Genomic DNA, 13,159 nt, shown 5'->3' with positions numbered 1-13,159 from the left:
CAGAACGTCAAAAAATAAATAACTTATTTCTTGTCGTTCGTTGAAGTAGTTTGTGAAAAATAGGATATAAAGGTACCAGGGTGGCCTTTAATGTAAAGCGAAAGAAATCGCATTTTACTTCCTGCCGTGCATTTTACGGCGCCTGGCCCTTCTTGATGTATCGAAGGTTGTACAAATACACTACATATCCTTAGTATCATGAATTTTATCGACCAGAACCATTGTTTTTCATATTTGGGCTCTTCTGTGGTGGTGATCCCAACTCCATCCTCCCCATCTGTATTCGCGCCAGCCATTTTTGTGATACAAAATTATTAATGCATTTACAGAACTTTTCCTCCATTTCGCTTCAAACGTAAACATAAAATCTTTTGACTGGGGGGGGGACAGAGGTGGCGAGATCCATTGGATTCAGGTCGCTTCAGTCCTCGAGAATTCACGGAACATACAGAGAAATGCATTTAACCCCCCCCCCCCTCCCTATTGAATTCCTTATATAAGATACTAGATATGCTGCCCGGGTTTTCTTCAATTACTGAGGATTAAAAAAGGGCGCGGGGTAGCCCAGGTCAAGCCTGCCGTTCGGAATCGGCAACAAATTGTAGGTCCCGGTCTAATTAGCCTTCGTGTGCAGAAAATGGCCGTGGTGCGACAAAAATTATCAATGAGGATTAAAAACGTGACCAAATATTATAAAGGCATATAAAATCTGGCATCATTAAAGGAGTGACAAATCATTGTAAAGGCATATATATGTCTGAAACGCATTGCTAAAGAACCACGGTAACCAAAGTAAGCAATCCGAAAGTGATTCTTGAGGCCCAAAAACCATTGTTGCCCGAAAGCCCATTTCGGGGTCCAGATCTGACAAACTTTCAAAGTAGCCTATTGTGTCGGGTCCCATTTGGTATATATGCAAAATTTGGTGACGATCGATCTAAAATTTTAAATTTGTACAAAGAACATACAGCAGGGTTTTCCAACGTCAAAGCTCGCGCGGACCCCTTGATGATTGAAGAAATTTTTAAATTTTCTTAAGAGTTCCTCGTAATAGTCTCAATTTACAGGGTCCCAAAAATCCGTATTCACTCTTCGAGTTCCGAAGAGTGAATGCGGATTCTTCTATTCAAAGTATCCTTGCTTGTAGTAGAGAAAAAGTCATGTTCTTGTGGTGTAGTGGTTATCACATCCGCCTAACACGCGGAAGGTCCCAGGTTCGAGCCCTGGCAGGAACAGTGGATTTTTTTTTTTCCAGCAGAACAGTGGTAGGCCTGAGCTATAGTAGGTTTCAGATAAAGTAGATAAAAGTGTCAAAAAAAATGTATTTGCGCGTTACACATAGTTTGACAAGTGATTATGTTAATCGTGAATTCGTTATTTTAAAATGTGTGAGCTGCAGGGGCGGCTCGAGCTTACCTGCCACCCGAGTGCGAAGCCTTATACATGCAGCCCCTAAAGGAGAGGCTGGCAGAGCTTCAGTCAAGGGGACCTCTAGATAAACTTGATTTTTTTGTCAAAAAAAATTCGCACGCCATTGTTTACTGTGCAAAATGACGGTGACCATACGTCCCGCTTTCAAAACAGATTTTTCTCTTTTTTGATCCGGAATTATTTTACCGTTCCTAATGCTGCCAAATAACACTTAATTTAGGGAACCATCGTGTGGAGGCTCGTTATACATACATATCATGTAAAGAGGATGTATAACGAGGTTATTTTTTTTATTAAGAAATTTATTTCGGAGGTGTTTCTGGTATTCCAGATACCGGATAAGTGAGAAGCCAAATTTTTCTTTCACTTCGAACCATTCCGGAAAAAATACTGGGTGAGGGAACCGAAATGCACACTTGCCCCTTTTCATAGAATACAGGTGCAGCCCTTGGGCCATGCGGCCGCACGGGGTGCCACGTCCATGGTGAATGCGTGGGAAAAGTTTCATTGGTCAAAGAAAATGATTTCCGTCCGTTCTGGAGAGACGCTAAATCCGAGATGAAAGAACAAAAAACTTTTTCTTTGTTTGGAATTGTGATAAATTATGAGGGAGGGGCGTGACCCACAAGGGTAGAGCTGATAAGGCTCCATTCTGGGGGCCCGAAACTGTATCCGTACCATCTTTTTTCACGCTATTAACTAACTGTAGAAGGGTTCCCAATTTAAAATCTGGGTTTGGAGCTCGCGAAAGATTCCAGCTTAGGGGCCCTGAAGCAGGATGGAGGGCTATGGGGGAGGGGGAATAGACAGAGATCCGAGATCCCAAATTGAGATTTTGTCTCAAGCCTCCCCTGATAGCTTACATTCTTGTTTCTGGTATTACTGTCGTAGAAATGTCTATTTATTCCAAGTTTCCTTAACGTCTCCGTTGTCTTGGTATGACTCAAAAGCGTGATGTTACATGTGGATTTTCACTGTGTGGAATTTTTGAAAGTTTCGAAGATGCTGCTGCCCCTTACAACCTGCTGCCCGGGTGCACCGCACCCCTTGTACCCTCGCTTATGCCGTCCCTGGTGAGCTGTCTTTTCCTTATTCAGAGAAGCGATAAGAATCTGATATCATGAAGCTCAATTGCGATCTTAAAAGGAAGAGAGACGGGGGGAGGGGCAAAGAAACAATTCAAAAGTTCAGCATCCTTGGAGGAATACCCTCCTAAAACTCGTATGTATATTTTGGGTTTCAGGAATACCAATTCCGGCATGCCAGGAAATAGCGAGGGAGGCCGGCACACTGGGAAAACCCGTGTTTTCCGACGCGCTGAGAAATTCGAGTCACAGATTCTTCAAAATTCCTAAACATCTTTATTATAAAAGTCCACTGAATTGGCTGAATGTATAATGTAATCCAAAACTCGTTTCTCCCGGAGAAAACGTACCAGACACAACCATTCACAAAGTTGGCGTCCCTCGAGTTTCACGGCGTACGGTACGTGCAGAGGCGGATTTAACGACGTGCGCGCGCCCGTGGCCCCGACATCGAAAAAAGGCCCCAAAAAACTCCACACATTTTTCTAATTTAAGGGGCCCCGACCGACTTCAATCAACACCACCATGGGTATTTGCGAGCATTCCTTTAAAAGTACTGCCATCTCGATATTACTGATATGTTTTAAATTCTAGAACAGTTTTAAAATGTATCATTACGAAACGACAAAACCTGACATATATGGTCATATCGTGAACATGTGAATCACCCATGTGATAAAATATACAGAACAGAATCAAATTGTTACCCCCCATGCCCAGCTCTTGGCTGATTGTGGGGTTACGAACGGGCCCAGTAAGGCCTATGAAGAAGGGGGAAAAAAATAGACTGTCAGTTTTGTAAGATAATTAGTGTGTGTGCATGTATGTGTTTTGTGTGGGAAAGAAAGCATAGTCAAATCCAGGTCACGGTCATAGCTATACAGAATTTAGCCTAAATGCAGATAAATCACTAAGAAAATGCCACCACAACTCTTCGATGACACGTCACTGCCGGATGGAGAGAGGTCCAACCCACATATTTATCTTAGTGGTAACTGCATGCGTCAAAGTGAACTCAATCAGAATAAAAGAATGGTGGTTAAAATCCAAAGCTTTAATTTATACACTCGTCAAATTAAATGCCATTCGTCCGGGTGGCTTTTTATTATTTTTTTTCCAAGTTCCAATATATGTGCCTTATAGTAATTTCCATATGTACAAGGTGTTAATTAAATACGATAATTAGATGCGGAAAAAAGTGAATAAATAGGTGCCAAATAGATAAATGCGATTAAAATAGGTGCCACATAGATAAATGCGTTTAAAATAGGTGCCACATTAGTAGAGAATAAGTGTATATATATAATATTTACAGTCCTAATTATAGCCTAGGAGGCTTCCAAGTTATTCCTGCATTATCCAATCTCCTCCCAAGGGAGGTGGAAAATCTGCTGAGGTCTCCTATACACTGTTCGAGCCGATGTTTTTGGTGTAGGTGCTGAACTATAATCAACCAAGTCTTTGATATGTTGATGGCTGGAATTTTTCATTCTCTCAAATTGATTTTTATTAATTTCTTTGATATATTTGAATATATGAGGAATGCCCAGATCTTGGCGAATATTAATATTTCTGATGAACCAAGGTGCATTCAAAAATCTCCTTAGAATTTTATTTTGTTCAGTTTGCAAGATTTTAATATTGGTTTTGCATGCATGGACCCATGCAGGTGAGGCATAAAGCATCGTAGGGCGAAGTATTGACTTAAATAAAAGAATTTTATTTTAATAGATAGCTTAGCCTGGGGGAATGAAATTTTGTTAAGAGCACCCATTACATTGTTTGTTTTATTACGTACATAATTAATGTGCGGTAAAAATGACATTGTTTTATTTAAAATGCATCCCAGGTATTTTATTTTTCTAACCGGACTGATCTGGTGATTACCTATATATAAATGCCTATCCGGTATACCATGTTTCCTAGTAAACCATATAAATTGTGTTTTTTCACGGTTCAATACAATGTCCGACCTCTTGCACCAGTCCATAATTCCTTCTGTGGTTTCCTGCAGATTTTCCAGGGCCTTGGAGGGGTCTCGGTTATCACATAGTATAGCCGCATCATCGGCAAACAAGGCAAGTATACCCACTTGAGGAGCTGGAAAATCATTGATGTATATTAAAAACAACTGTGGACCCAAAACACTACCCTGTGGTACTGATGCTTTGATGTTCTTAACAGATGAATTAGAGTCCCCTATTTTTACCTGGAATGTTCTGCCGTTCAAATAACTGTAGAAGAAAAGTATAAAGTGGGGGGGAAAATTGAGATCAATCATTTTGGCTAATAAAGTGGGGTGGTCACATTTATCGAAGGCCTTTTTAATATCCAAAAAGGCGGCCACCACATAATCAGAATGGTTGAATGCATCGATTATATATTCAGTCACCCTAATCAATTGAGTGACACAGGAATGTTCCTGTCTAAAGCCATGTTGTTCTTTTCGAATTATGTTATTGTCATCCAGATATTTTTGAAATCTAGGATCTAAAATCCTCTCGAAGACTTTTGAACAATTAGATAAAAGGCTAATGGGCCTGAACGATTCAGGAAGTAACGGGTCAGTTCCTGATTTGGGTATTGTTCTAATGAGTGAATGTTTCCATATCTTTGGAAAGTGGTTAAATTTTAATGCTGCGTTAATAATGTTCGTGAATGTCAAAATAATATGACAAGGCAGATTTTTGAGAGCTTTGTTACTTATACCATCATAGCCACTAGCTTTTCTGTTGTTTAATTTGTTTATAATGTCAGTGACTTCAGCCAAGTCTGTGGGTTCAAAGCTGGAAATATTGTTAATATGAAAGTGTATATAACGAGCAACTCTACGACGGAGCTCAACTTGAGTCGTTAACGGTTGTACGTGATTGGGTGTAAATTGCTTTTCATAGGCGGTAGCAAAGGTTTCAGCTATTTCTTCTGCTGAAAAAACCAGACCATTGGGGCCTTGTATTTTATTGATTATACGAGTACCACCAGGTTTGCAAAGATTCCATGCTTTCCATATGTTTCCATTTTCTGAGGTAGCATTCTCTACAAATTCGGTAAACCTACCATTCACAAAATTTTGCACTTCTTCTTTAATCTCACGATTGAGACGATTTAGTGTAATTTTGTCTGAACGTCTACGAAAGCGCTGCCAACTACTACGTATTTTGTTTTTGTGTCTAATCTTTTGCATGATTTCTCTAGAAAGTCCATATTTATTTTCAGGCTGTAGCACTTCTGTAGATGAATCATTTAATGCAGCTTGTATTATTTGTGTTAAATGTGATACCGCCTCATCTATATCCTGAGCGTTGTTCAGTGTCAGCCCTGCTGTTTGATTTGTTTCCAAAATTTGTCTATACATGTCCCAATTAATACGTTTAATTGTTCTCCTGGCGCAAGAGCGAAGAAAATCCATAATAAAAAATACTGGATTGTGCGGTGAGCTGAGAATTGATTTTGTGTAAGTTTGAACGTCAAAGAGAATATTTTTGGAGATGCCAAAATCAATTACATCAGGTTGATATCTATTTTGAGGTGGTACATGTGTTGGTGTGGTGGATGAATGTATATTTAGGAAATTATCAAGGCAGAATTTTCTTAACACTCGACCACATCTGTTGGATTTTTTACTAAAGAATAGATCGTTTTTACTATTCCAATCGCCCCCTACAAAAATTGGAAGCCCTGTTCTGAATAAGTGTTTTAGAAAGGAAATATCTATGCAATTATTGGGGGGCTTATACATTGCACAGAAAGAAATGGGTGTTCTATCTATGTAAACAGTGACAGCAGTAGCTTCCATTTGAGTGGAAGGGGGAAGTGGTAGTTCTTGAAATGGAATATCAGACTTCACATATACAGCTACCCCTCCCCCCCCTACCATGTAATCGGTCTTTTCTGACGCCAGTGTAACCATTAATTTTGATTTTTTGTGAGGGCAATAACCATGTTTCTGATAGAAGTAAGATATCCACTTGATAATTGAATAATTCTTCTTTTAATTCCCTTAAGTTGTCTTTGAGACCATTAGCATTCCAGGCCATAATATGTAATGGCCTGGTATAGATATTTCTTGTTGTGCTAATTGTTGGGCTGTGAAAGAATGTCAATCAAAGCTTTATTTATTTGACTTATTTTGTCACTAGATATTCCAGCGGCACTCAAAACAGTGTTGAGTAGGTCATTAAATTGTAAAATTTCAGGAAGAACAGCTGATGAGTTGGAATTATTGTTACCCTTTGGTAAATTTGACTTACTCAAGGACTTTACCTCATCAATAGACTTAATTGTGTATGTGTTATTTGTGTTTGATTCCGCGTTCAGAGGATTGTTATACAGTTCTTCATTTACCTCTGTTTCTGTATTATTTCTGTTATCCATTACATCAACATACAGTTCAGAGTCAGAAGTAATATTGTGTCTATAAGTTTGTGTAATCAATTGATGTAACACATTCCTATAAATTAATCGTGAATGTGCTTCAATAAGATCCAATTTAATTTCTGCAGTTGTTGGGATATTGCCCTTATTTTTTGCAAATGGATGAGTTCCTTTCCTAATTGTGTTGTGTAGAATTGTTTGTTTTTCCAAATTCTCATTTTGAGATTGCTCATCAGAAATATTGTTATTTATAGTAATGTTCCATGATTTTTTAGTTGCTTGTGGAGTAATTGTAATTGGACCTATCCCTGTGTCCAAATTATCAACATCTTCATCTTCAGTGCGAAGATTTTTCTCAGTCAAAGGCACTCTCCTAATAGGAGATCCTTGCAGCCCTGGCGGAATTGTAGGAAGGAATAATCTTCCTCTATTTTTATTTAATGCTGGCCGGGCTTTACATCCAGAGAACGTCGATGTGTGAGGACCCCCACAGTGACAACATTTAATCATCCTTGAGTTACCTTTAACTCTACAATCTCTGGTCTCATGTGATCCGGCACAAAATGCACAGGTAGGTGTATTTTTACATCTATATGAACTGTGCCCATATAATTGACAGACCCTACATTGAATGGGTCCTTGAGCGCCTCTGTATCTTTCTATTTCTATTGGAATTTCAGCTATTTCCATAATATTAGCAATGTTTTTGTCAGCAATAGGTACCTCAACTAAGAAAAGGGGAAGACATCTACCAGTATGGTAATTTTTCATATTTGACACCTTAACCGGCTTAAATTGTTTTTTTTCCAAGTCAGCAATAATTTCCAACGGGTTCACATTCGTTGGAAGTCCCCTAATTACAAACTTTAGTGTTCGTTCCGAATGAGTGATATATGTAAAGTATCGAAATTTTTTGTCATCAAAAAATTTCGTAATTTGTCGATGGTCTTTCTCAGTGAAGACCTGAAATACAATTGTGTTTTCCGTTGCTTTAAATTGTGGAGGTATTTCGCATATTTTCTTGGCAGCTGCAAAGTCAGAAATCCAGCTTCCACCCCATTCTGTGAGAATAATGGACGGAATATTAATTTTACGTGAGAAGTTAGGGGCATTTCCAGTTGGGTTAGAGATTGAGTAAGGTTCCGGGACGAATCGTCAGGGAAGCTGCTAAACGAAGAAGCAAAAGAGGGAAAAACTACCCTGAAAAATATAGCGCGGGAGCCACAGAGAGAAGAAAAGAGAAACGCTCCCCCTGGGGTCTTTTTTCCTGATTATTATTATTATGGGTGTGGTGTTGTAAGGTGTGATGTGCTCGTTGTGTAGCACTTTTCTCTATCCTCCTTAATCAAAATAAATATGATTATTGTTTTGAAAGACGACTCATCAATGAGTACGTGTTCAGTTACTCGACCACGAAGAGGGAGGATCGTTACTGGCGCAGTCGGTAGGATTAGAACTGAAAAAAAATCGGGGGAACATTTTGAAGAATAACACTTATGAAGAAGGACAAAATGGCCACAGCGTTCCTCCATTGTCAAGCTGAAAGAGAAAGCATGGACTGCTGATGACGGGTGGTTCCTGAGAGCACCATTGCTCTGCAGTTGAAAGGTGAAGAGCATCATTTGCTCCAGAGGCGTATGAGGCGAGCATCAGCTCCAATGGCATATTCAGCGAGCATCAGCTCCAGTGGCGTATTCAGCGAGCATCAGCTCCAGTGGCGTATTCAGCGAGCATCAGCTCCAGCGGCATAGTTGACGAGCATCATTGCTCCAGAGGCGTAAGGTGGCGAGCATCAGCTCCAGTGGCGTATTCAGCGAGCATCATTGCTCCAGAGGCGTATTCAGCGAGCATCATTGCTCCAGAGGCGTAGGTGGCGAGCATCAGCTCCAGTGGCATAGGTGGCGAGCATCAGCTCCAGCGGCATAATTGACGAGCATCAGCTCCAGTGGCGTATTCAGCGAGCATCATTGCTCCAGAGGCGTAGGTGGCGAGCATCAGCTCCAGTGGCATAGGTGGCGAGCATCAGCTCCAGCGGCATAATTGACGAGCATCATTGCTCCAGAGGCGTAGGTGGCGAGCATCAGCTCCAGCGGCATAATTGACGAGCATCATTGCTCCAGAGGCGTAGGTGGCGAGCTCCATCTATATTCAGCGAGCATCAGCTCCAGTGGCGTATTCAGTGAGCATCAGCTCCAGCGGCATAGTTGACGAGCATTATTGCTCCAGAGACGTAGGTTGCGAGCATCAGCTCCAGTGGCGTATTCAGCGAGCATCAGCTCCAGTGGTGTATTCAGCGAGCATCAGCTCCAGCAGCGTAGGTGGCGAGCATCAGCTCCAGTGGCGTATTGAGCGAGCATTAGCTCCAGTGGCGTATTCAGCGAGCATCAGCTACAGTGGCGTATTCAGCGAGCATCAGCTCCAGTGGTGTATTCAGCGAGCATCAGCTCCAGTGGCGCATTGAGCGAGCATCAGCTCCAGTGGCGTATTCAGTGAGCATCAGCTCCAGTGACGTATTCAGCGAGCATCAGCTCCAGTGACGTATTCAGCGAGCATCAGCTCCAGCGGCATAGTTGACGAGCATCATTGCTCCGGCGGTTCGTGTGGCGAGCATCAGCTCTAGTGATATAAGTGAGAGCATCATTGCTCTGTTGTTTATCAAGTGAGAGCATCATTGCTCTGTTGTTTATCAAGTGAGAGCATCATTGCTCTGTTGTTTATCAAGTGAGAGCATCATTGCTCTGTTGTTTATCAAGTGAGAGCATCATTGCTCTGTTGTTTATCAAGTGAGAGCATCATTGCTCTGTTGTTTATCAAGTGAGAGCATCATTGCTCTGTTGTTTATCAAGTGAGAGCATCATTGCTCTGTTGTGTATTGAAACGGCGGTAATTACGCGAGTACTGATTTTTTTTTTCTTGGAAAGATACGTCAGTATTATTCGCTCAGAAAATGATTTTTTTTTTTTGAACAGCAGTATTATCGCACATACTAATTTTTTTTTTTACAATTATCTTTGAATGTACGATTTTATTTTTTTATATTTTTTTTTTGGGTTTGTTTGAAATACGTCAGTATTATTGAGCATATATCTATCTATATATGTATATTTTTTTTTTTTTTACGAATGATTAGTCATTAACGTATGACGGTGGACGTATACACGTAGACTAAGTGTGAACATTTATAAGCGAAAAAAAAAAACCAAAAAAACGATATACCAAGCAACATGGCATATCTCGGGCGTGCAAGGAGGGGTGATTTGGTGGTTTTGGCAGAGGAGTTGGGTCTGGTGGTCAAGGACGGATCGAACATATTGGACTTGAGGAATAGCATCCTCAAATGTGACGGCTATGACGAGGAGTTCATCCGAGAGCAGTTAGCTGTCATCAAGGGAGACAGGGAAGCACGAGAGGAGCGTGACCTAGCTGAAGGGAGGATGCGTGAAGAACGAGAACACCTCTTTCGAATGGAAAAACTCCGCCTGGAGATGGAAAGGACGAACGCGTCCACAAATGGACGACAGAATTTAACCTCATTCAGTACGGAACTGACGAGGCTTGTTCCAAAATTTGACGCCAAGGAGGATGACATCGCCTTATTTCTCATAATATTTGAACGCCAGGCGAACAGAATCGGGGTGGACAAAAGAAACTGGGTTTCAGCTTTGCTGACCTTATTGCCGTCAGATATAACCCAGTTAATCGCCCGAGAATCGGAAGAGAAGTTTGATGATTATGAGTACATTAAGGAGATCCTCCTTAGGAAATTCAAATTAAGTGCGGAACATTTCCGGCAAAAATTCACCAAACATCAACGCAACCCGGCGAAATCATGGCGAGAATTTGTCTTCGAAATATCGAATTTCTTCGAAGAGTGGATCCGGGGTCTGGACGTTGGTGACTTCGAGACACTGAAGAGCCTTGTCATTACTGACCAACTAAAACGACGAGTTCCCGGCGATATACGTGGCCATTTCGTGGACGAATGGGCCTCTTTCATATCTCCGTCTATCCTAGCTGACAAGCTAGATGAATACGAAAGTGTGCGGTCAAACTTCAGGAAGGTGGGCTCGGGCAATGATAACGTGAAAGATGAAGCTGGCAAATATGGTAACAGTAGAAGTTTTCCTCCTAAAGCACCGAATTCCAGGCCAGGACTCAAAACCGAAACGCGTAAAACCTTTGTGAAGCCAACTTGCTATTCTTGTGGCTCGGTTGGGCACATATCGAGGGTTTGCAACAATAATGCGAAAGGGCATGCCATTGTGAATGCACAGAGTCAATTAATGACGGTGGAACCAAGTGAAGCCTCGAATATTTTGACGGTGAAGGTTTCGGTTCCTGTGTCTTCTGCGAAGGTCACGGGGAAAATCGATGAACTTAAAATTGCACCCATCAAATGCGGAACGAAAAAATTTAAAGCGATTATTGATAATGGAGCTCAGATATCAGTTCTGAGAGAGGATTTGGTGCCTTCGAACTGCGACGGAGAAGGCACTATACGAATAATATCTGCGTTCGGGGAAACTGAGGTAGCGGCACTGAAAGTTATCCCGATGAGAATCGATGATGGTATGCACAGCGACATTCCTGTAACTTGTGCCGTGTCGAAGAAACTTGTTAACGACATGTTAATATGCTCAACTGCGTACGAGGCGCTGTCGGAAAGTGTGCAGCTCACTGGGTCCATTCGGCATACCGGAGACTCAACGATGTCGGTCGTACAACTCCTGGATTCAAACGTGGAAGGAGGGAACTGCATCCCTGATGCATCACAAGTCCCCGATAAAGAAGACGAAGGCTTTATCGGTTTGCAAATTGGAGACGGCGATCTCAAGGAGGGCTGGGACTTAGTACGTCTGGGGCAAAGATCTTATGGCGTAAGGAATGGTGTTCTCACTCACTCCGAGAACGTAAACGGCGAAAATATCGTACAGGTTGTCGTTCCCACCTGCAAACGAATGGAAATGCTTCGGACGGCCCATGAAATACCTTTGGCAGGACATCTAGGGGAGCGCAAAACGAAACAACGCATGAAGTATTCGTCCTACTGGCCCACCATGAAAAAGGATGTTCAGCAGTTTCGTAGGAGTCGTCGAGAATGCCAAGTCAGACGCACCGTCACGTATAGAGATCGCCTACCCATCCAACCAATCGTGAGACCCGAAAACCCATTCGAGGTCTGGAGCGTTGACTATATTGGACTCTTAGAACCCAAGTCAAGCAGAGGCCATACATTGCCAGAGTACAACACGTGGGACTGTATTTGATCAGGACGTAGAATTTGGAGATGTGGACTACGCTCCTGTTCACATAAAATGAAATCAGTCCAGGACATTCAGAACCACGTAATGGGGTTATCTAATAAGCTGGAAGTTCACAGCAACAGCAATTATTCGAAACCGAAAGAATTTTTAGACGTGTTCAGCAGCACGCCTGGACAAGCAAAAGTCGGGAAATGTATATATTAGGAAAGTAAACGGAAAATGTTTGTAAATGTGAATGCATTTCAGTGCATATGTATTACTAATGTGTACTCGGTATGGTATTTTCATTGATCCCACGATGGTAATTGTTGATTTTGTGATTTTTTTTTTGTATGTGTGCTTGAACATGTTTTTCTTTGTTCATTTCTTTTCCTAAATGTGGTAAGCTCAGTTGTCTTGAAAAAAAAGATAGACAATGAGCTCCCAAGGGGGGACGAGTAAGGTTCCGGGACGAATCGTCAGGGAAGCTGCTAAACGAAGAAGCAAAAGAGGGAAAAACTACCCTGAAAAATATAGCGCGGGAGCCACAGAGAGAAGAAAAGAGAAACGCTCCCCCTGGGGTCTTTTTTCCTGATTATTATTATTATGGGTGTGGTGTTGTAAGGTGTGATGTGCTCGTTGTGTAGCACTTTTCTCTATCCTCCTTAATCAAAATAAATATGATTATTGTTTTGAAAGACGACTCATCAATGAGTACGTGTTCAGTTACTCGACCACGAAGAGGGAGGATCGTTACTGATTGATATGTTTCCGTTGTTTGTCCCTTTATTAATATCAATGTTGTAATTATGTGTCTTAGTTTTTTTCCGAGTAACAACCTTGAATCCCTTATCATCACTTGATTTATCAGATGCATTACTTATACAAGCGTTTCCCGGTGCGATTTTTTTTGCAGCATTCGTGAGCATATGTGCTTCAATGGGGTCCTGAGTGGTCTTATTATGTGTATTAGATGCATTTGTTTGTCCGGAAGTGCTAGGCCCAAGATTAACCGGGAAGACCTCG

The 13,159-nt window shown here is 41.5% G+C and overlaps 1 protein-coding gene and 1 non-coding gene across 2 annotated transcripts; both read left to right on the top strand.

Annotated features, from left to right (window-relative positions):
• Window positions 1-1,162: 1,162 nt before the first annotated feature.
• Window positions 1,163-1,235, top strand: TRNAV-AAC (transfer RNA valine (anticodon AAC)). The gene has a single exon. It is a non-coding gene; the product is annotated as a tRNA-Val (tRNA).
• An 8,879-nt stretch (window positions 1,236-10,114) lies between these two features.
• LOC149077883 (uncharacterized) lies at window positions 10,115-12,157 on the top strand. The gene has a single exon (XM_089242076.1). It carries the CDS (start codon window positions 10,115-10,117, stop codon window positions 12,155-12,157), a length of 2,043 nt encoding a protein of 680 aa, XP_089098202.1.
• The last annotated feature ends 1,002 nt before the right edge of the window (window positions 12,158-13,159 follow it).

The sequence above is a fragment of the Pholcus phalangioides genome, unplaced genomic scaffold (assembly GCF_987345545.1).
Source record: "Pholcus phalangioides strain wild (caught in Gottingen) unplaced genomic scaffold, Ppha-v1.0 ptg000014l_1, whole genome shotgun sequence".
In the NCBI taxonomy this organism is placed as follows: domain Eukaryota; kingdom Metazoa; phylum Arthropoda; class Arachnida; order Araneae; family Pholcidae; genus Pholcus; species Pholcus phalangioides.
Note: the sequence above shows the minus strand (reverse complement) of the source record. Positions and strands in the feature narration are given on the sequence as shown.

Coding starts and splice junctions, on each gene's coding strand:
- LOC149077883 (XM_089242076.1), top strand. CDS start 10,115: ATGGCATATCTCGGGCGTGCAAGGAGGGGTGATTTGGTGGTTTTGGCA.